Below are 22,741 nucleotides of genomic sequence, written 5' to 3'. Positions count from 1 at the left end.
GAGTAGGAATTCAATTACTGTAGAAAATTGTCGGCCAACAGTAAATTAATATATTTATTCCGGGAAAATGAAAATGAAAATGGAGTATGGTCGAGATTAGAGATAGCGGCAGCACTATCAAAAAGACCATTTCCATCCCTTTTCCTATTTATAGTAAAATCAAAATTCTATTTTTTTATTTTTATAATTACAAATCTATTATTCTATTTTACTTAACACAACATTCTTTCTTTTTGTTCTATTTACTAAATTAACGACTTTCAATGTAAAAAGGAACCCATTTTAGTTCAATCTTTTGACTTTTCTTTTTGACAAATCTTATTTGTTCTTATCTTATTTTTTATTTATAAATAAAATAATATTTATCAGTAAAAAAATAAGTCATTGTGATAATAATTATATAATATATTTACACTACAAACAAGGTAAGAAAAATCTGAATTAAGCTAAAGACAGGGTTAACTAAAATGAAGGGGAATATTAGATTCTGGACCCAAAGTTGCAGCTGGGAGCCAGATTCCTATTTGTCTTTTAATCTTTACCCTTTTCTCTTCTCTTCAGTGTTTGTTTCACAGTCACCCTTTACTTCTTACGTCAACCCCTTTCCTTTTATCTCCAAAATTTTCGCTTCTTTTGCTTTCATCCTTCGGACCAATCTGTTAATATATATATATAAAAGACTCCAGCAAAAGAAAATTCCCTTTCCATATGTCTATTGCTTTGTGATGTATATGTCGCACTCTAATCTGTGTTCATCTTCGACAATTCATTGACCTTCCAAATCCATCTAAATTCCCATTATTATAGCCATATTTACTTACAGATCATAATACTACTAGTCACTAGCTTTTCTCTTTTCGTGATAAATAAACACTGAAGAAACACCCACTTCCAACCTTTACTTTTGCTTTTTGGGTCTTGAGTTGTTTTTTTTCCTCTTTATCGAGCTGTTGTTTTGGATGAGAATGTACATGGGTTCTTTAGAAAGTCCAATTTCATTGAAGAGAGCTGGTAGTAGGAACGAAAGGAACCCTTTTTTGAGCCGAACTAGATCAAGGTTTTCTCGTTTCTTGCTCTTCAACAAGCTAGATTACATCCAATGGATTTGCACAGTTGTTGTTTTTCTCTTCTTTGTGGTGTTCTTTCAGATGTTTTTGCCTGGTTCAGTAATGGACAAATCTCCAGATTCCTTGGATGATAAAGATTTGGTATTTCGTGAATTGGGATACTTGAAAGAGATGGGTGGGTTAGATTTTGGTGAAGATATCACTTTGGAACCCTGTAAGCTTTTACAGAAATTTCAGAGTCAAAATAAACAACTCAACTTGGAATCTTCATCTGCTCTCAACCGTAGCCAACACCGTTTCCAATATAGAAAGCCTCAGCTTGCATTGGTTAGTGAAAATAATTCTCTTAAAAAAAAATTATACAATGGATTAATTATAAGGGGACATTTAGTATTATTGGATCTTTTTCTCCATGCTGCTACTTATGATATATATATTTTCTAAATTCATACTTGAAGGTGTTTGCTGATCTATTGGTTGACCCACAACAATTGCTAATGGTGACCATTGCAAATGCATTGAGAGAGGTTGGTTATGAAATTCAGGTAAATAACACTAAGTTCTGGGAACTTCACCATATGTGAGTTTGATTGTTTTCCTTTCCTTTTCTTTTCCGTTTTTTAGTTTTAATGGTATAATCCTTTTTGTTAAGTCTAGGGCATACTACATGTCTTTCAGTTGTTAACTTAGTGTTTATCTTAGAAAGTAATAGCAGTGACAATAACAGAATCTTAGAAAGTAAGTTAATCTTGTGTTTTAATTATTTTTCCTTGGAAGGTCTACTCCATTGAAGATGGTCCTGCGTACGATGTCTGGCAAAACATTGGAATTCCAGTCACCGTTCTTAAATTCAATCCCAGTGGGATTGGTGTTGATTGGCTCAAGTACGTGGATTTTGTTCATAATCTCTGTTAAATTCACTTTTGGAATCTAATTATGGTATACGGTGTATCAATCTGCAGCTATAATGGCATACTTGTTAGCTCCCTTGAGGCCAAGAGTGTTTTCTCAAGGTAAGATATGTTATTCTATTTCCTCTGCAAGAAAAACTTCCTAGTTCCAAACTTTTCTTATGTTTCCCCCAGTAGACTCTTAGTGGTTTTCCAAGTGAAGAAGATCGTATTGTTACAGCTATATAGATGAACCGCAGTTGTGTTTTAGTGAAGTTTTTTGGCTGCTGTTGAGATAAAAAAAAATCAGCTGGCAACACCTTTTACCTATGGCTGTCTGACGTTTAAGATCAATTTAGCATAATACTGAAGACATTAATACACTTTATTTTATATTTTTACTACTTATGCTCAAGTCTGAGTCAATTAACATGAATGAGTTTACTTGTTATAGTTTTATGCAGGAACCTTTTAAATCTCTTCCACTTATATGGACCATCCATGAAAGAGCTCTTGCTGTTCGCTCAAGACAATACACATCAGCAGGGCAGACTGAGCTTGTGAATGATTGGAAAAATGTTTTCAATCGTGCTACTGTTGTTGTCTTCCCAAACTATGCGCTTCCGGTAATAGTTATCAGATAATCTTTTGGTCATCAATTCATTGTCAGCAACTTACTAACTAACAATGGCTAAGGATATAGGTTTTATTTGGTCCCATTTAGGTCTGAAGAAGTGCTAAATTCTTGGATAATATTCTAGAAACTGGTTTATATTCTGAGCCAGTTTCTACTTCATTCCTGCTTCATGCAACTTTACTTCCCCTAATCTAAGAGTGGGGCTTTAACTTGAGATTAATTTCCAGTGATTTGGCTTCCTTCTGCAGATGATCTATTCTACATTTGATACTGGAAATTATTATGTTATTCCTGGTTCTCCTGCTGATGCATGGAAAGGAGAGAATGCAATGTATTTGTACAAAGATAATCAGCGTGCGAGTATGGGCTATGGACCTAATGAAGTGCTTATTGCAATTGTTGGAAGTCAATTTATGTACAGAGGCTTGTGGTTGGAGCATGCACTTATTTTACAGGCTTTATTGCCGCTCTTTGCTGACTTTTCTTCTGATAATGATTCTATTTCCCACCCTAAAATCATTGTTTTAAGCAGTGATTCAGCAAGCAACTACAGCATGGCTGTTGAGGTATGATCGTAATTACTTTATCCCATGACATGTGGATTAAGTTTATAGGTGGACATAGTTTTTGACCTTCTCATTAGTTTTATCCATTCCACATATATTTCGTGTTCCCCAGAAAATTGCTCTTAACTTAAGATATCCCAGTGGGGTGGTGAAGCATGTAGCTGTTCATGGAGATGTTGATGGCGTTCTGAGCATGACTGACCTTGTGATATATGGCTCGTTTCTTGAGGAGCCTTCATTTCCAGAAATTTTGATAAAAGCCATGAGCCATGGGAAACCGATCGTAGCACCAGATCTCTCCAGTATAAGGAAATATGTAAGCTTCTAATGCTCTTACCAGTTCATCCATATTCTGGTTTATGAGGCAAATTACTGACTTTCTGTTGGAAATAACAATTAGGTAGATAACAGGGTAAACGGTTATCTTTTCCCTAAGGAGAATATTAGTGTTCTGACACAGATCATATTGCAAATGATATCCAAAGGGAAATTGTCACCATTGGCTCTAAACATTGCTTCGATTGGGAGAGGAACTGTTAAAAATATGATGGTTCAGGAAACTATTGAAGGATATGCGATGCTACTGGAAAATGTTCTCAAGTTTCCATCAGAAGTTGCACCTCCTAAGGCTGTTATAGAACTTCCTTCAAAGTTGAAGGAAGAATGGCAATGGAATCTATTTGTGAATCTTCAGAATTCTACACTTGAAGACAAGAGTTCCAAATTTTTAAACAATTTAGAGGAGCAGTGGAACCATTCTCAAAGAAAGAAGTTCGGTTCGCCAGTTGCTATGAATGATTCATTTTCATATGAGATTTGGGGGGAAGAAAACAAGATGCATATTTTCGATACTAAAAGGAGACGAGAGGAACAAGAGGTAAGAAGTTGTTTTGGGAAGTAATATGTTATCCACAAATTCAGTTGTAACAATATAAGGAGTCTTTGTTTAGTTTTTACTGAATGAAGTTTCGTGCTCTTTCTAATATGTTGTAGTTGAAAGATAGAACTGATCAATCTCGTGGCACCTGGGAGGATGTATATCGAAATGCCAAGAGGGCTGATCGTGCAAGGAATGACCTGCATGAAAGGGATGAGAGGGAACTCGAAAGGACTGGTCAACCATTGTGTATCTATGAACCTTACTTTGGTGAAGGAACATGGCCTTTCCTGCACCGAAGTTCTCTTTATCGTGGAATTGGATTGGTGAGTTATTGAAGCATCATATTGGGTTGGTCTTTTTGTTTTTATTCAATTTATTGATTTACTTGTAATAAATAAGAATTTGTATAAAAACTTAAAGCTGTGAAAAGACGGGCATTCATGTGCTGGAATCTCTAACTCTGAGGAATATGTATGCTCAATGGGTGTTGCAGTCCACCAAAGGTCGAAGACCCAGGATGGATGATGTTGATGGACCATCTCGTTTGGAACTTCTTAAAAACTCCTACTACCGAGATATTCTTGGTGAATATGGGGCCTTTTTTGCAATTGCTAACCGGATTGACCACCTACATAAGAATGCCTGGATAGGGTTTCAGTCATGGAGAGCAACGGCTAGGAAGGTAGGCCATTGCCACACTCCCAGCCTTGTTTTTTCTTGTTTATTTATTCCCCTTCAGAAAGCCCTTTTATCTCTGCATGCTGAACACATTTTAATATATTTTGTTCTTTTATTAAATACATTTTTCATATTTAATTGTGGGGCGTGAATCAGGCATCCTTGTCTGAAGTTGCTGAGACATCATTGTTAGGCGCCATTGAAAAGCGTAAGTATGGTGATGCTCTGTACTTTTGGGTTCGGATGGATAAGGATCCTAGAAACAGCTTGCAGCAGGACTTTTGGTCATTTTGTGATGCTATAAATGCTGGAAATTGCAAGTAAGAGCTTAATAGATCAATTATTTCAAATGCAAATGCATGGAATTGTAAAAAATACTTGTGTATCTACCGTACTAGCATATTTTCTTGTCTCATTTACCATTCCATTGCAGGTTTGCATTCTCTGAGACTCTTAAAACGATATATGGCATAAGGACCGAATTGAATTCTTTGCCACCCATGCCTGAAGATGGAGGCACATGGTCTGTCATGCAGAGTTGGGCTTTGCCGACAAAGTCCTTTCTCGAGTTTGTCATGTTTTCAAGGTTATAGTTGTTACACTCAATGGTTCTTTGCATGACCCGTTTAAGCTATGTCAATTTTATAACTTGTCTCAATGGCAGGATGTTTGTGGATGCATTAGATGCACAGATGTATGATGAGCACCATCAAAGTGGTCACTGTTATCTAAGTTTCTCAAAGGTAACTTGCTTATTTGCATTGATCTTCTCTTTCAAACAAGGTATAAATAAAGTGAGTTGTTATTATTAAAATTAATCTTATATCACCGGGAAATAACTGTTCATTGGACCGCCTGAAGTCACTCTGAGCCCTACAAATAGTACTGATGTATAAGGGTCTATAACTTGAATTGCCTGTTCTATTATTGAATGGCATTCCTTTCAAAGTAGTAATTTTGTTCTACAGGACAAGCATTGCTACTCAAGGATGCTCGAGCTACTTATAAATGTTTGGGCATACCACAGTGCACGACGGATGGTGTATGTGAATCCTGAGAGCGGTGTGATGCAAGAATACCACATATTCAAAGATCGGAGAGGTAAAATGTGGGTGAAATGGTTTGCCTTGAACACTTTAAAGGCGATGGATGAGGATTTGGCGGAGGAGGCAGATTCAGACCACTCAAAGAGAAGATGGATATGGCCATCGACAGGGGAGGTTGTGTGGCAAGGCGTACTGGATCGAGAGAGGAACATACGCAACCGTCAGAAAGAGAAAAGGAAGCAGAAAAGCAAGGATAAACAAGAGCGGATGAGGCATAAACACCGTCAAAAGGCCTTAGGTAAGTATGTGAAACCCCTTCCAGAAGAAGATATGGAAATTTCAAATTCAACATTATTAACATCTAACTAGCTTCATCAGTGTGTGTTTTGCAGCCAATCCATGCTAGTAGAATCTTTAATTTTTATTTTTTGCTAGAAAGGATGTGCATTATTTGTGTACATGTTAGTTTTTTTTTTTTTTTTTAATTTTTTATGTAAAGCTAACGGCATACCTCTGGTCATTGATGTTTATGAATGGCTCAAATTGTATTTGGTGGAGATTATAGAAAAAAACGTGTTCGAGATGCAAATACAATGGCTAAAATTTATTCTCTCTTGGAATTACACTTTTAAGAAGAATGAAGAGAAGGCTTTAAAGATAAACATGAGATGGTCAATAATTATGTGGTGATATTCCAGATGGGATCGTATTTAGAACGTAATTTTGTTTCAAATTCATCCAGATATGATCGTAAGATATAGTGAATCTAGCATATTTAAAACGATTAACCCCCAACTTTCAAGGTGTTTATGCTCAAGAATTATTATTTACTCTACTCGTGCTAGGACTCCGCATAGAAGCACCAATAAATAAATATTACTTACTGTACATATAAGCAGAAAAAAAAAACATATTTTTTCCGCTTACTTTAGAAAACTGAGATTTTTTTTAAAGAAAAATGAAATCTTTGATACGAATGGCAGGCAGAAATCAGGAACATTATGACACCTTTGCTTTAGCTTCAAGCCAAAAATAAAATACACAAAAGGGGTAGGTTTAAACGCCACCTTTGGCCTTTGCTCATTATTATTTTGAACAGAAAATACAAAATGAAGACATCTAAGGTAGATCTGTATTGTATTATTATAATAAGTTTATAAAACAAAAGCAGAGCAGATAAATAAATCCGGGTGATAGTCTAAACAGCAGGAAAAAATACGCAAACAAAAGAAATTGAGTTCAGCTTGAGAAAAATACGCCATGTTTGCCCCATAAACCCATCCTCAGCCATGTGTATTAACAGCTTCCCACAGCAAATTCTTTGGAGCTGTGTTGCTTACGTCCCTGGCCTGCATTGCAGCAGTTCTCAGTGTCTTTATCGTTGATACATTGGCATCCCAAAAAGACAGACTTCTGTAAGGTAGATTATGTTTCTTGCAAAGATCCTTCACCACCGGAGATACCTTCCTTAATTGGCATCGGGGCAACCTGGGGAACAAATGGTGCTCTAACTGGAACTGCAAACCACCAAAGAACCAATCCATCCAAGATGAACACGCTATGTCCAATGTCCCGCTGGTCTGCTTCTCGAACCAGTCGTTGCCGTTTGGAGGTCCAACATATACATTTGCTGAGAAATGGTTCAAACAGAACTGGATATGTTGAATGGATGTAACAGCGAAGCTTGTTAGAACAAACATGAACCTTTCTGGCCAATTGGGTAGATAGGAAAGCAGGAGAGGGAACCAAGTCCAGAACACAAGGATCCCCATTATGTTAAATGCTCTATCTGGGACTTTCCGGTTTGAGAACAATAGCAGTAATGTCTGTAAATACAAGTTCACCCTTGCCACACACATAACAGGATAAAACGTCAAATGCTGGTAACTGATGAGAAACCTTGCAAGAGGGTCAAAATTCAACTTCCTTCCGTAAAAGCAAGACGTTAATGAATTGAAAAAACGTGAAGAGACTGCAAAAAAGGGGATATGCTGGAGGTCAGGGTCATAATCCAGGCTATTGCAGGCAATGTGGTGCGCATTGTGAGTCCATTTCCACCAGGCAATGCTGATACCGGTTAAACAATTCCCAGTGATTATCTGAGCGAGTCTGTTGTAACCACGGCTACTCATTACCTGGTAATGTCCAGAATCATGACCGACGTATGTACTTTGTATCCAAAGCATTCCCAACACCATGGCTGCACCCAGATGAGCCCACACGCTATCGCATCTCAAGATACCGTAAAGAACAATGGCAAACATGACAGCTACAGATGCTAATGAACAAAAAGTCACATGCCCTTTCGTTTCGAACATACCCATTTTGGAAAACTCCGTGACAAGCCTTCTGTAATCCTTGGACACATCCGAGACCTGAAAATCTTGGAGATAATACCCAGTGAACAACTTATCAAGATATTTCCAAGCGGTTCCAGGGTGATAAGCTATAAAGGCATCGGTAACATCTTGGCCAGCCAGATTCAGAAGCGGGATTTCCCCACCAGGATGCTCCTTAGCCCAATCCGAAACATTGTAAACTTTACCCTGGATTGAGATCCACAAATCTCCTGGTTTGTTGTGTTTTTTCAGCTCCTCGGCGGTAATGTACTTCTTCTTACCCTCCATTGATCCTCCCTCACCCAAAACACGAGAACAACAAGACGAAAGTATTCACAAAGGGGAGAAGATATAAATTAACCAGAGTCAAGAAAATCAAGCCAAGAAACCCCCGATTGGTCTTTTATCCGTATAATGAATGTATACTTAAATGGGATAGAATTGATTGAACCAAATCATCCCATTACCTGGGATTCTAATTTGGCTTTGATCTTAAAAGCTCCTCCTCCCAATGCTTAACCTCTTGTTGTTTGAGTTGCTTGAGGCATTAACGGGGTTATTTATAAAAAAGAAATTGGTTTGAGGGGGGTTTTTTTGACAGCGAAAGCCACGCGGTTAAACCAAAGCCACCCAAAGAATACGTTAAAGAAAGATTTGAATCCCTAGTCATTTACAGTTTTACCAGCATCAGAATTCTAACAACTTGAAAATTTTTGTATGACAGGGGACAAGATTTGTGGGCCATGTTAGCCAGTGAAGGGCTGTGATCCGCTTTGCACTATGAAGATATTTTGGGGAACGTGAGATGGAGCTTGGACCTCTCATCGCATCATGTGGGCTTTGTGGAGAAAGCCGCTGCCCTTTTCCCTGTTATTGCTTCGCATTTGACAGACCATCTTTCTCTTCTTTTTTTAAAAGCCAAGCAATTTAGCATGCTATTAATACTATATTTTAACCCAAATAGCTTCGCTAATTAATACAGGAATTTTTGTGTTTAATGCGTAATAACTGAAATAAATACAATGTATCTATTTATTAATTCGTCTAGGGTAAATATGTCATGTGAAAGCAATGTGTACAGACTAAAAAAGCATCTTCTGCCCATCAAGAAAGCAAAATTTTCAAACATTTTTATTGGGACTAATATATATATATTTTTTGGGTATGTAACAAATTTCATTGATTTATGGTTTGAATCATCATTATGATTTCCAAATTTACTCCACTTCAAATCAATACGATAAGACAAGAGTATATTTACCCCTTTTTTTTTCCTTTTATCTTAGATATAGTTTAACTAGGATTATCAATAATTTCCATAAATATAAAAATAAGAATTTGTATAGCACAAGAAATTAATGCAAAAATAAAACATATTTGAACCAATAAAATTAAATGTATTTATAAATAAAAACAGAAGTATGCCGGGAAAAAATATTTAGAGATACATAACATTTTAATTCTGTTAAAAGAATTTAAGTTCTTTGCATTATTGGCAAAATATGAGGTTTTTGTGATTTTGAGGATTCAAGTTCAATTCTCGTTCTACATAAATTTTACACCAATTGTTTTTAAATTTATTTTAATTTAAATTTCATCATGAGTAAATATTTATAAATACTTTTTTAAATTATTTTAAAAATATTTGAATCTTTAATATGATTATAATTTGTAATAATTAATTTCAATTATAATTATTTGTAGGTATAATTATACTTGGTATAACTTTAAAAAAAATTCTTTTTTTAGCAATAAAGCTCGACTTAGGCTAAATTGGGAAGGAATGAAAGAAAAAAGACATAGAATCTCTAGATAATTGATTTGGTAGTGCCTACGACTAATTGTTTGTTTAAATCTGGATTTGAAGACAAATCTCAAAAGGGGAAGAAATAGTAGTGACTGTGTTGTCTTTTCTTTTAAATATGGAAAAAGAATGGGTAAAATGAGGAACGTGAGGACCGTACATTGGTCAGAGTCGCGTCATGGCAGCCTTGATAACCACGCTCTCGCCACTCCACAACTAGGTAGGGAAGGATCTTTTAAAATTTTAGTCCCAGATCTCTTCACCTATGAATTTCAGTTTTGACAGATAAAAATATCACAATACTTCTATTTCAACACTTACTTTTACTTTCTTTACTCGAAAATTTCTTATATTAAATTAAATAATAAATTAATCTTTATATTAAAAATTTTATTTATTTTTACTGTTAAATACAGATATGATTAATTGAGCAACTAGACAATAATATTTGGTATGCTATATGTATCTTGTACCTGCATGGAGGGACTAATTCAAGTAAAATGGATAGAATTTTTAATAGTTAGTGAAAATGGATGAAAGTTTTGACATAGAGGGACTAATTCAAGCAACCAAACAATAATACATCATCACATAATGATATAAAATTGATGATTTTTTAACAAAAGAATTGACTTGCTATTTGATTTAACATTCAATGACTAATTTGCTAATTTTTTAGTAGAAAAGGCAAAATATAATCCAACACTTAGTACATTTAAATTTGCTCGTCCTATTAGCTTGGCTTTCAACCAGAGGAAGATGAGGATGACGTCAAGTCATCATGCCCCTTATGCCTTGGGCGACACACGTGCTATAATAGACCTGATTATGGGTAGTAAAATTTAAATTCATGGGTAGTGACTTAGCTTAGCGCGCTATTTTTCGATGCATAGGTGAAAGATCAAATCGGAGTTCTCGTTCAAAGTAGTGACTATACCTGATTATGGGTCAGGCCATAAAGGCCAATCCGAAAAGTGGGAGGGTTTGGGTAAAGTATATAGATTCAAAAAATAGGCTTGGGCAAAAAAAAAGACCCGTTTAGAAAACGAGTTAGGCCTCGGGTAAGCTTTTTTTGGCCTAAGCTCGACTCGAATTTGCCAAAAAAAAAACTATTTTTGTTTTACCATTACTTTGTTGCCATTTCCTATTATATTACTACTATTTTGTTGTTATTATTTAGATATTGTGTAATTAATTAGTATAGTTAAATTGAAATATATATTTTATAAATGGTTCAAATATATCAGTCTTTGCATTCTTTGTAAATTTAAAATTTAGTCTCTATACTTTTGTTCTTAAAAATTTAGTCATTTTACTTTTCAAATTTCAAAATTTGAGTCTAACGGTTAATATTTTTAAAATTATTTTATTAAATTCAAGTTCATTACAACATTTTTTTAATTACATGGTTATTAAATGAGTATTTTTTTTTAATTTCAAAATGTCATATCAATAAATTTAACACTATTAACAAAGGAATCTGAACTTTGAAATCTGAAAAGTAAATGGACTAATTTCTTAAAAATAAAATACATGAACTAAATTCTAAGTTTTTAAAAAGTACAAGGACTTTATGGCAGATTTTAACCAACAACTTTCGTCTTTGATAATTTCTCCAAAATTTCATTGTCATGACACGGAGGGAAATGCGTATTCCTCCCTCGCTTCAAATCAGCGATCCCTTTTTTATGGAGGGAAAATTGTACCGTTGGGCCAGCGATTCAAAAGCACGCGCTTCCAACAATCAAACTTGGTTCACATTTTTATAACGGGAGAAGAATAGGGAAAAATGGAGCGGGAGGAAAGTCGCCGACATAGATTAGCTCAAATCCTAACGGCGTCAGTGAAGGTAGAGGTGAGGTCGTTACTCATTATGAAGTGGGAGCTACAAATTCATCGGCCCAATAAAAAAGCCTGCTAATTGTTGTTCAGGCCTGCCCCAATACCTAACGTTTAAAAACAGTATATATTTCCATAAACTACCATAAATATTTTTTAACGATCACTCCTTCTGATAATCCGCCAAACTAAACCTCAATGTCATCTAATCTAATTAGTACTGCCATAAATAATTAACCCAAAAATTTAAGAAGATTTAATTTACCAATCTTCTTTGGCACGTCTTCCTATTCCCATTCTTGTTTGCGGGATCTCGGATACTTTCAAAACCTCTTTATCTTGAATACAACTATTGGTTGCGGGATCTTAAGGAGATGTGGACTTCCATTGCTAATTTGAAGGAAAATTTGAATAAGATAACGCTTGACGTGCACGGGGATGACGACGAAGAACTCGAGATCTACGGTTCGGAGAATGGACGCCATTCGACTTTCTCCGATAGACGGAATTCTCATACATTTGCACACTCAAAGCCTGTTTCCTTCTCTTCTCTCGCCAGTGGAATTGATTCGCCGTTCAATTCCGAGGTATGATTGCAATTAATTTTCGAGCTTGAATTTAAAAAAAAAAAAACTGTATCCGGTCTTCTGATTTCACGTAGCTTTGAGTTGATTCAGTGTGTAGTTCAGTGCCGTAAATAAATATTTAATTATATTAGTCGACACTTGACCGTTTGGGGAGCAAGTGAATTGCGGGTATAGAACCCAAGTAGCTCGGTTTAATGCTTTCTAGCCTTGCAATTTTCTTATTTGAGTTAGAAAAAATTGATTCAGGTTTGTGCTATGGTCAAAATTATAATATTTGAAGAGCTAGTGGCTTAAGATCGAAACTGCACCACTTCTGCGCTGCATGCACTTCTTTTGCTATTATACTGGTTGGTTTGTTTTTTTGTCTTGCTCATGCTATTATACTGGTTGGTAAGGCATTTGTGGTATTCCAATCTTCATGCATGATAACGAAACCATCTTCCTCCTCTCTCTCTCTCTCTGTGTTATTTTTGGTAGATTGGAAGATACAGAGCAGAAATTAAGAAGCTTCAGGAATCTGAGGCAGAAATTAAGTCCTTATCAGTCAATTATGCTGCTTTATTAAAAGAAAAAGAGGTACCCGATGGTTGGTTGTAGTTCTTGTAATAAATTTTTTGGGTTGATCTAAAGTTCAAATCTTTATAAATGATAATGATTCGAATAATTATTGAAATTGTTATTCCTCCATCATACATGGAATCCATAATGTTTTGCTTATTGCAATGAAGTATCTTGCTTTTATCATCCATTTTACAATTGTATATATCTAATACTTGACTTATGATACAGTATCTAATGCTTATATAATAAAATTTGTCAAAATTGAATTCAATATCTATTTACCAGTCAGTATTGTACAAGTCCCTAGGAGGAAAGTTAGGGTAGCAGGAGCCATTGTAGAATAAGAATTAAAAAAAAGGTATGGAAGTTTTCCTTTCTCATACACCCTGAGAATTTGTTGATGCAATTTTCTTTTTTTTTTGTTTTACCTGTTTCATCTTTCTCATATGCTTCACTTGTGTATTTTACTACATGATAATGTCATGCTGATTGGAGCTGATATGGCTATTCAAAAATTTGGGTCTTAGAATCTTCACAGGTAGATGTCATGCTGGTGAATGCTTGTTTGGTAATCAGTGTTAAAAGCTAGAGAATGGGCATCTAATTTTGTAAACCGTACATGTTGATGTTAAATTAGTCATTTAAATTGCAAATACTTGTACTCATCACTTTATTCGAACTTTCTGCCAAAAAGTATCTCTTTTGCGGTTGTCTGAACTCCAACGTACTGGGTGTTAGTTGGCAGATTATATATCATGTTTAGATCTTGTATTCCAATTATTTTACTATCATAACTGCTTCTAGAATTCATGTCATATGCTGCCTGTTTTGCTAATCTTAGAGGCATCCTTTTATTAAAATTTTGGTTTTGAATGATTTATGCCCAATAGATGTGTTGCTATATTATTGTTCATACTTTTCACTTGCTGCTACTTAGCTTTCATTTTTACATATTTTAGTGGCTTAAATTTATTTCTCTTTACTCACCCGTCATCCTGTTCTCCAGGAGCAAATTTTCAGAGTGAACCAAGAGAATGGCTCATTGAAACAAAATTTGAATGCAACAAATGCGGCTCCGAGTGCAGCTAGAAGTGAAATTTCCAAAGTATCAAATAATGGAATTAATGCACTCAAGGTACTAGAGTCTCAATTAGAGTTGTTATCTGAGATTTGCTGGTTTATTGGAAAATTGCGGAATTCTTGCAATAGGTTCCTTAATTCTAAATTATTTGTAGTTTCTTGTAATAAAAGCTAACGTAATGTGGCCCTTCAAGTGTGTTCTTTCTGATGTTATTAGTGCTGTAATTATCTAGCAAGAAGCAAATATAGATAAAAAGGGATTTCATTATCTTATGTTTTCATACCTTTTGCAACCTCTCAAGTAGTGGATATCATGGAAACTTGAACGTAGAAATGAGATCTTTATCTTAGAATAAAAAATTGATCTTTAAGCTTTACAAATTTGTGGTCTTGATGTTTTCCCTCTTTGATGAAATGAGTTGGCTAGGATACCTAACATGGTTTGGTGTTTCAATTAAGTGAAAGCAGCATGATATTAATTGTTGAATATTCTTCTTACTCTTATACTGTAACATGCATTTATTTCGATGGCTCTGCTGCCACCAAGTTAGAACTAACAACCTGTATTGATGTGCATGTCTCTTTATGTTAATCCATTTTATGCAGGGAAAAGGTGATCAGTCAGCAAACCGACAGCATAAGTCAACAAGTTTAGTGAAAAACTGTTATGCTGGAATCCAAATGTCCAATGGTCTTAGCTCTAAACATGATGAGGTAATGGCTTTTTTTTCTCTCTCCCTCTTTTTTTCATATATTTTTTTTGTAATAGGTGCCGTTTTAAGCTGCCTGGATATATAATTGGTTTGCACCTGGTGCATGCATCCTTCTGTTGTTTTATTCTTCCCCCCTCTTTTTATGGGATGGTGCACCCTTTCTAATGATTTTTTCCATATTATTCTAGTATAGAACTTTTTCCTCCTATAAGTTTAGGTAATGAGTAAACTTGATAAAAAGATATATGAATGCCTTCTAGGAGCTTGCAGATTTGCTGGAAGAAAAAACTAGGTCCCTGGAGGCCATTCAAGCTAGTCATGAATCACAAATAAAGCAATTCAAGATGGAACTTGAAAAAGAGCATGATAAATTAGTGAACGTACAGATAAGATTACAAGGTATATTTGTACACCTTAAGACCCAATTATGATACTTGCAGTCACCCCTTCTCAAACAATGGAACAGTCTTTTTTCTTTTTCCATCTAATTTTGTTTTACTTTAAATTTCCAGAGGAGCACAAGCTGAATGAGTCTTTTCAGGAGGAGCTTAAGTTACTGAAATCAGACAAGGATAAAGTAAGATTCTCAATCTGTCAGATATGATAAATGTTAAACTATTTTGGCTGTATAAAGTAAACTTTAACTCTTTTGCTTATAGAACCCTAATGGTTCACACTTAATTATCAATTAGGATAGTGATGCTGAGTTTTACATGCTTTGTATTGCTTCACTTGAGCATGTTTCCAATCATATAAGGATGTTGCTGTACCATATATTTTTCTGTATTTTTAGCCTCAATCCTGGCAACTCCAGTGTTCCTAGAAATTAGTATGTTTTTATGATGTTTATGCTATGTTTGTTGCATACATACAAGTTTTATTAATTTGTTAGTAATTGCTACTTCATGGGATAGTGTTATTCATTTGAGTAGCATTTAGGAGGTAGAAAATCATTTTGATCTATTTCATCGATTGTTTCATTACTAAAAGAATATGTATAAGCTCTTCTCTTTGTTTTTGTTTCACTTTTGAGTTCTATTGTCAAATATTTTTAATCTATTTAATTGGCAGCGCTCTTCAGAGTTGAGCAAAATACGCAACGAATCGAATGAGAAAACAAAAGAAATAAGTCGTCTACAAAAGGAGTTGAATAGACAGGAGGATGAAAGTTCTGATGATACAATGGAGAATATGAAAAGATTGGTTGCCACCTTGGAGAAGGAAAACACTCATCTTAAGGTTGACACTTGCCCAGTTAAATTTGTTTCCATTTTAGTGAAGTGTATCATTGTTAACAAAAAATACATTGACCTTTTAGATCCTGAGTTTGCTTCACTTACATCCTCCTATAGATGGAGAAGAATGAATTGGAGGCTGCTCTGGAAAGTAGCAAGAAAGCTTCAACTGACAAGATTGATCCCATTCCTTCAGAAAATCTGGTAAATATCCACTTTGATAAGCACATACCATATGCAGTGTAGGTTCTTTTTTGGGGGGAGGGGGTTGTTTTTGGTCAGCATGCACCCATGCGTTGCAGTTGGAGAACTTGATCTGTGTAGAAATTGGTTATTGTTGTTATTTTATGTGTAACACCCCTAACCTGTATCTATTGCCAGAATAAGATTATAGAGCATTGCTGGAGTTTACAAATTAATTTACAGACATTTCATTTCATCAAGTATTCATATTTAAAATCAATCAAAATCAAAACATTAATGAGCTAACGTTGGCTAATTTAACTTTTACATGCCATTCAATGCATTATTCCCCTAACATGCATAAACTCAACATTCAAGTTAGTTCAATAATTTCCATGTATCAATAATATATATACCAAGATTGATGAGCTCATCAATTCCATGATTTTCATTCCCTTGTTATTTTTTCATATTTATTCCGTTGAATTTTTCGGAATTTCGATGAATTTTCAGGGGTACACTTTAGTGTACAAATCCGGGTCTGTCAATTCATATTAATGTGCACACATTTCCATTTCAGAGAGCACACTCCCGCGAACCTCATCCTTACAGCGGAATTACCTGTCCAGGCTAAATCCCCTGTAATATAAACTCATAGGGTATTGTCGGGATTACTAGTCCAGGCTAAATTTCCTGCAATGAGAATTACTCTAATGAGCTTGGATCTGAATTATCAATCCAGGCTAAATTCAGACCCTAATTCGGATTACCTGTTCGGGCTAAATCCATTTTCTACATATTCTTTGGGAGGGCTATATCAGGATAGGGTTATCCGTCCATGCTAGATCCTTTTTACCGTCAATTCCTTTTCAGAGATCCATCGAATTTTCCTTCCATTCAACCGGGATTTCTTCTCCTTTTTATCAAATATATTAATGTTTCATCAATTTTCATACAATGAACATTCAAATCATATTCACATCAATAACAAACATTTCAGGCATTTAAGAATATAATTCACATTACACGAACTTATCAGGCTAAATTACAAAAATACCAGAATTCAAGGATATTTTTGTAATTTTTTATTTTCCTCGAATTTCCACCCAATCTTGATCTAAATTAATATTTCATTCAATTTATTAATTTAAATAATAAAACAATTCATTTCATGCAATTTGGTCATTTTTTGATATTTTTACAAATTTACCCTTAAAATATTACTTTTATTCAATTTAGTCCCTGAACCTAAAACATACAAATTAGCCATTTTTAATGAAAACTCATGCTAGTTGAATAATCATATATTTTCTTCCTCCTCCTCTCCATTTCACATCCTTAATGTATATAACAAATGTAACATTATCTATAATTTCACTATTTATTTGTTCATTCAAAGCTGTCCACTTGAGTCATAGTCACAAAATTATTTATATCTTGACCTACGTATCTCCGAATTGATATCCGTTAATTTTCTCTGAGACTAGACTCACATCTCTTCTTACTATAAAATTTTTAGAATTTTTGGTTTAACAAATAAGTACAGTTTATTCTTTAAAGTTTTTCCTATTTCACTGTTTGACAATTCAGACCCCTCTTCATTAAAAATTAATTATCTCTTTGTACGGAATTCGGATTATGTCCTCGTTTTTTATCTTGAAAATAGATTCATTAAGGATTTTAAAAATATAAATTATAACCCATAATTATTTGTACAATTTTTAATGATTTTTCCAAGTCAGAACAGGGGAACCCGAATTCATTCTGACATTGTCTCACAAAATTTATTATATCTCATGATTTACAATTACATTACTTACACCGTTTCTTTTATGAGAAACTAGACTAAATAAGATTTAATTCTATATTTTATTCATACTCTAATTCGATTTCCACGATTTATGGTGATTTTTCAAAGTTAACCTACTGCTGCTATCCAAAACTGTTTTAGTGCAAAATGTTGATTACTAAATTTATAACACCCTTATTCCCTTTCTCTATAATATTTCTCATCACTTTCTCTTATTTTCCTTCACTAATATATCAAAAACATAAGACTTTATATAAGAAAACTCTACTATAACATCATTTCCATACTTTTTTAATAATATCACACTTAAAAATATGTTGAAATCTTGATGTTCTTACCTTGTCCTATTGGTTTCAACCTTTAACTTGATTTTCTCTCTCCTCCAGCTTCTATTACTTGAATCTAACTTGATATTCTAACTCCCCATAGTCTTCTTGTTATCTTTCTCTCTTGATGGCTATGAAAATTCTTTTGATTTATGGTGAAAATGGTAAATTTTTTGTGGAATGACCAAATTGTAAAGAAAACAAAAATTTCTTTCTTCTCTTTCCTTCTAACGTGAAATGTATGGGAAAGATGATGATTTCTCTTCATCTTTCCTCCCTTTTATACTAATCATTTAATAATAAAATAATACTAAAAATCTTAAACCCTAAAATCTAAAACCTAATAACATTTATCTAATTAATTAATTAAAAAAATCACCAACATCATCATTACCTTCTAGAATTCTCTCTCTCTAATTAACCATTTTGCCCTTTATAATCTTTTAAAATTCCATCCTTGAGTAATCACTTAATTTAGTAAAATTATAATTTAGTCCCTCAAAATTTTTTACATTTTTAATTTGGTCCTAATTTATCCATTTTCCTTAATTTCTAGATTATTCCACCATTAAAATATTTACACTATTGGTCTTTCAACTTTTTGAATTTACACTAACCCCTCAAATTTTGAGTATTTACTCTTGGGCAACAAAGTTTTTCTCAATTTTGCGATTTAATCATTTCTTGAATTAATATGTCATAATATACTTCCCAATGTTGACTTAACTCAAAATTACCCTTTTTATCATTTTATTTCCTTATTTTACTATATCAGGAATACTATCTTACTTTCTTACTGTGGTAATTTTCGGGGTATTACATTGTGTGAGTTTGTCAGATTATGTATTGGAGAAATATTACTTTTCAAGTAACTTTTAATGTGTAGGTGTTCCATTTTATCAATTTTTTTTAAATGTATACCAGAAGGTAGATTCATCTGGAAGTTCTCCCGGAAAGAAAGAAATGGAACTATCATTGCAGAAATTGGAAAAAGATCTGAAAGAAACATGCTATGAAAGGGACAAAGCTTTGCAAGAATTGACTCGTCTTAAGCAGCATTTGTTAGAAAAGGTTACAGGTCCCCGAACTTTTATGGAGTTTTGTTCAAAATTTAACCTTATACATCTTCAAGTTTCACTTATAGTGGCCTTTACCAAAGTGTATACTTAGAGTTTATGTTGCTTAATATTGTTCCTCCTGACTAGTTGATATCACAATCATTTGTGTCTGTTTGATATTTGCATGCAACAGCATTTGTTTGGCCTTTATTCACAAATGTTATGAAAAATATTGCTCTACCTTGTTACCATAGTTCATTTCTCCCACTCTCCTTGTTGACGAAAAAGTAGAAAAAAGAAAAGAAGAGTTTTAACATATGATTTTTCTATGTTAAAGACTCTAGACTTGATTTTGTACCTTCTATATTGATGCTATATTTTGTGATATTTTTATGTGGATGAGGATGTTCGCTGCATGCTATCATGAGATGGAAAAAAAAATACTAGCAAGGTTGTCTAACTTTTAAGCTTTCTTTAGTATCAACTTCTGCTTTCTGTTTCATGTTCTAGATTCTATGAGGATCCTGGATCCTGTATGTTTTAAGTAGATGCAGTTTTGTACAAGTTCTGCTGTCAAAATTGACGGCGTTTCCGGTGCTGCAATATTTTCTAGGCATCTGAAGAATCGGAAACAATGGATGAAGATAGCAAAGTTATTGAAGAACTTCTTGAGAGAAATGAATATAAAAGAGCTCAAATTGCACATTTGGAGAAAGCCCTGAACATGGCAATGGCAAATCAGGAGGAAGTTAAGCTGATGAATAACAATGAAATTCAGAAGTCAAAGGAAATTATTGATAATCTGAATAAGAAACTTACGAACCGAATGAGAACAATTGATGCAAAAGATGTTGAGCTACTAAATCTTCAAACTGCCCTAGGTCAGTACTATGCTGAACTTGAAGCCAAGGTAAAAAAAAATTTTGGTATTGTGTAGGCATAAACTTTCTCAAAAGCGGTGGGTGAAATAGAACTCAGTTTTTAATGCTTATATTATTCTGTTACAGGAACATTTGGAGCGAGATTTGGCTCTGGCAAGAGAAGAATCAGCTAGACTTACAGGTCTTCTGAAAGTATTGTCTTCCCTGCTTTCCTTTCTAGTTACTTCTCTACATTAATGGATTCAATAAACAATGTGACTTAGGAGTTATATTCTATATCAGATTTTTTCTGAACGTATTACAACTTCTTTCTTGAGTTCAAATGTGAAAAATCCTGTGTCTTGAGGTCAAAGAGCTTTTCCCCACTATTTCTTTCTAATCATCTATGCATTCTCCAGGATGCAGATGAACATGCAGAATTCTCAAAGAGAGAAAAGGAGGAAATTCTGACAAAGCTTTCACAAACTGAAAGAATGCTAGCAGAAGGGAAAAACAGAGTAAACAAGCTTGAGGAAGATAATGGAAAACTAAGGCGTGCTCTCGAGCAGAGCATGACAAGGCTTAACAGAATGTCAATGGACTCTGATTATCTTGTTGACAGGTTAGCCTGTTTAAATGTTCAATCAGGTTCTTACTACTCAGGAACTGTCTGCATTTTAGAACTGGATGTATGTATATCAATATCTGCTTTCAGTTTTCTTTTCTTCAATTTTAATGCGAGCTTTCTTTTTCTCTCAACGGATAATAGATGCATCATCTGTGTTCAATTGAATAGCACATTTTATGTCTTGTAAAGGAACTTCTCTAATAAACTAGCAATCTACCTTCAAAGAAAAATAAGCCTTCAATGATGAACCCTGAAAAATTCTTAGGTCGTTACTGGTGGGGTAAGTTTCAGAATTCATATGCATCGTTTTTGCAACAGTTGGATTTCAGAGCCAGTGTAACCATATAGCTGTTAGCTGATACCAACTTCTTCTTTCACTACAGAACCAAAAACATTTGTGCAAAAACAATAGATGCCAAGAAGAACAAAAGACCTTGGACGTGTAGTGGGTCTTGAAGTACTATTTCTGCATCCCCCTTACCAAATCCACCCATATTAGGATTAATTGTTAATGGTTGATCGAGTTTGATAGATTCAACCACTTGAATATCTTTGATTTATTATATTCTCTTATTGTGTAATCTGTCATTGAATTATTGTAATGTAACCCTTATTTTTCTCTCCTTTTTGAGTTTGGAACTGCTGTGAGTCATTTTCTTTAATATTCTCTAAATAAATAGTTCGTTTTGCAGGCGTATTGTGATCAAACTACTTGTGACTTACTTCCAGAGAAACCACAGCAAAGAGTATTATGGTTCAAGTAATTTTGTAAAAGAACTAGAAAAATGAATTTTCTCTATTCAATTCCTTTTGTGTACTGATATTCTTGGGTTCTAATGCTGAAATTGCTTATGGGATATAAGTTAGACTCCTACTGTGCTTCCATTCATATAAATTTTTAGGTTCTGGATCTTATGGTCCGGATGCTGGGATTCTCTGATGAAGACAAGCAGAGGATAGGTGTTGCTCAACATGGTCCTGGCAAAGGAGTTGTTCGGGGTGTTTTGGGTCTACCTGGTCATTTGGTTGGTGGCATTTTGGGCGGCAGTCCAGCTAACAAACAGGCAAATATGGCCTCCGATAACCAGGTTCTTTTTTATTTTTTTAAATTTTGGTTTCTCTCTGCATGTATTACTTAGGACACTGCAAATAGCATTAGGGCCTAATCGGTCAACCAGTAGGCTTTGAAAGCCACTGCGATCTCCACGATCCATGACATGCAAATCACAGAGTATTCAAAGTTACCCATGATCATTAATCTTCTAATATAGGGTTGTCCTTTTTAATTGCTCTTATTGGTATAAATAATTCAATATACTTGGGAAAATCCAAGAGCCTCAACCATCTTTTTCTCCTCAGTCTATTGCAGATCTGTGGGTTGATTTTTTGCTTAAGGAAACTGAAGAAAGAGAAAAGAAGGAACCCATAGAAGATGTCGGTAGATCCAGGGAAGACCTTCATGGAAGAAGTCTGAACACTGCAGGACCCAGTTCATTTGTGTCAGAACAAACAACTGCTGTTTCTGATGTCTCGAGATCTAGTTTCTCTCCAAGCCCTTTACCATCACAAGGAAGTTTTCAGCAACTTGAACATTCTGATTCTGAATTCTCAACAGTTCCCCTCACCTCATCAGAGAGTAGCACTCGTCTATCAAGACTACTGCCAAAATACTGAAGTTTTTTCTTGGATGATGTAATTATTCAAAGGTATAGTTCTTTATCCATGCTGTAGCCATGATGAAACTCACTTCCATCAATTCTTTCATATACTTGAAATGAGAAGATATCCTTACATTGTTCAGTGCTCCATGCATCAAGGTAAAGCGGTTCATGACAACATTAATTGAATACCAATAATGCTATTATCTCAGCATAGTATTCAAGCATAAGATTACCACCATTTCCCACTTCTTTTTGCTCTTAAAATAGATGGAAGAAAGCATAAAGGACTAGGC

General features: G+C 34.5%; 3 protein-coding genes across 4 annotated transcripts; 2 read left to right on the top strand and 1 right to left on the bottom strand.

Annotated features, from left to right (window-relative positions):
- Positions 1-494: 494 nt before the first annotated feature.
- LOC107911570 (uncharacterized) lies at positions 495-6,375 on the top strand. Of its 2 annotated transcripts, none has more exons than XM_016839415.2 (14): positions 495-1,394; positions 1,526-1,612; positions 1,845-1,951; positions 2,030-2,080; positions 2,412-2,583; positions 2,843-3,160; positions 3,273-3,476; positions 3,561-4,037; positions 4,154-4,363; positions 4,534-4,722; positions 4,875-5,038; positions 5,152-5,304; positions 5,383-5,461; positions 5,687-6,375. In XM_016839415.2, exons 1-14 carry the CDS (start codon positions 960-962, stop codon positions 6,131-6,133), a joined length of 3,093 nt encoding a protein of 1,030 aa, XP_016694904.1. In that variant the 5' UTR covers positions 495-959; the 3' UTR covers positions 6,134-6,375. The 2 variants fall into 2 exon arrangements, with proteins under 2 accessions (XP_016694904.1, XP_040961845.1); XM_041105911.1 differs by having other exon boundaries at positions 5,383-5,505; positions 5,757-6,375.
- Positions 6,376-6,815: 440 nt separating this feature from the next.
- Positions 6,816-9,093, bottom strand: LOC107911572 (delta(8)-fatty-acid desaturase 2). Its single transcript, XM_016839416.2, has one exon. The coding sequence runs from the start codon at positions 8,389-8,391 to the stop codon at positions 7,048-7,050; it is 1,344 nt and encodes a 447-aa protein (XP_016694905.1). The 5' UTR covers positions 8,392-9,093; the 3' UTR covers positions 6,816-7,047.
- Positions 9,094-11,908: 2,815 nt separating this feature from the next.
- On the top strand, positions 11,909-22,587 carry LOC107910826 (golgin candidate 3). Its single transcript, XM_041105910.1, has 15 exons — positions 11,909-12,333; positions 12,811-12,909; positions 13,901-14,029; positions 14,581-14,688; positions 14,948-15,086; positions 15,200-15,264; positions 15,759-15,926; positions 16,040-16,126; positions 19,166-19,312; positions 19,913-20,209; positions 20,307-20,372; positions 20,579-20,781; positions 21,480-21,555; positions 21,690-21,875; positions 22,147-22,587. The coding sequence occupies exons 1-15, from the start codon at positions 12,121-12,123 to the stop codon at positions 22,459-22,461; spliced, it is 2,298 nt and encodes a 765-aa protein (XP_040961844.1). The 5' UTR covers positions 11,909-12,120; the 3' UTR covers positions 22,462-22,587.
- The last annotated feature ends 154 nt before the right edge of the window (positions 22,588-22,741 follow it).

This window comes from Gossypium hirsutum, chromosome D11, assembly GCF_007990345.1.
Source record: "Gossypium hirsutum isolate 1008001.06 chromosome D11, Gossypium_hirsutum_v2.1, whole genome shotgun sequence".
Classification (NCBI taxonomy): Eukaryota; Viridiplantae; Streptophyta; class Magnoliopsida; order Malvales; family Malvaceae; genus Gossypium; species Gossypium hirsutum.
This window is presented reverse-complemented; position numbering and strand designations above follow the sequence as displayed.

Coding starts and splice junctions, on each gene's coding strand:
- LOC107910826 (XM_041105910.1), top strand. CDS start 12,121: ATGTGGACTTCCATTGCTAATTTGAAGGAAAATTTGAATAAGATAACG. Junction 16,127..19,165: donor CCATTCCTTCAGAAAATCTG/GTAAATATCCAC, acceptor AATGTATACCAG/AAGGTAGATTCATCTGGAAG. Junction 21,876..22,146: donor ATATGGCCTCCGATAACCAG/GTTCTTTTTTAT, acceptor TTTTCTCCTCAG/TCTATTGCAGATCTGTGGGT.
- LOC107911572 (XM_016839416.2), bottom strand. CDS start 8,391: ATGGAGGGTAAGAAGAAGTACATTACCGCCGAGGAGCTGAAAAAACAC.
- LOC107911570 (XM_016839415.2), top strand. CDS start 960: ATGAGAATGTACATGGGTTCTTTAGAAAGTCCAATTTCATTGAAGAGA. Junction 3,161..3,272: donor ACTACAGCATGGCTGTTGAG/GTATGATCGTAA, acceptor CGTGTTCCCCAG/AAAATTGCTCTTAACTTAAG. Junction 5,462..5,686: donor GTTATCTAAGTTTCTCAAAG/GTAACTTGCTTA, acceptor TTTGTTCTACAG/GACAAGCATTGCTACTCAAG.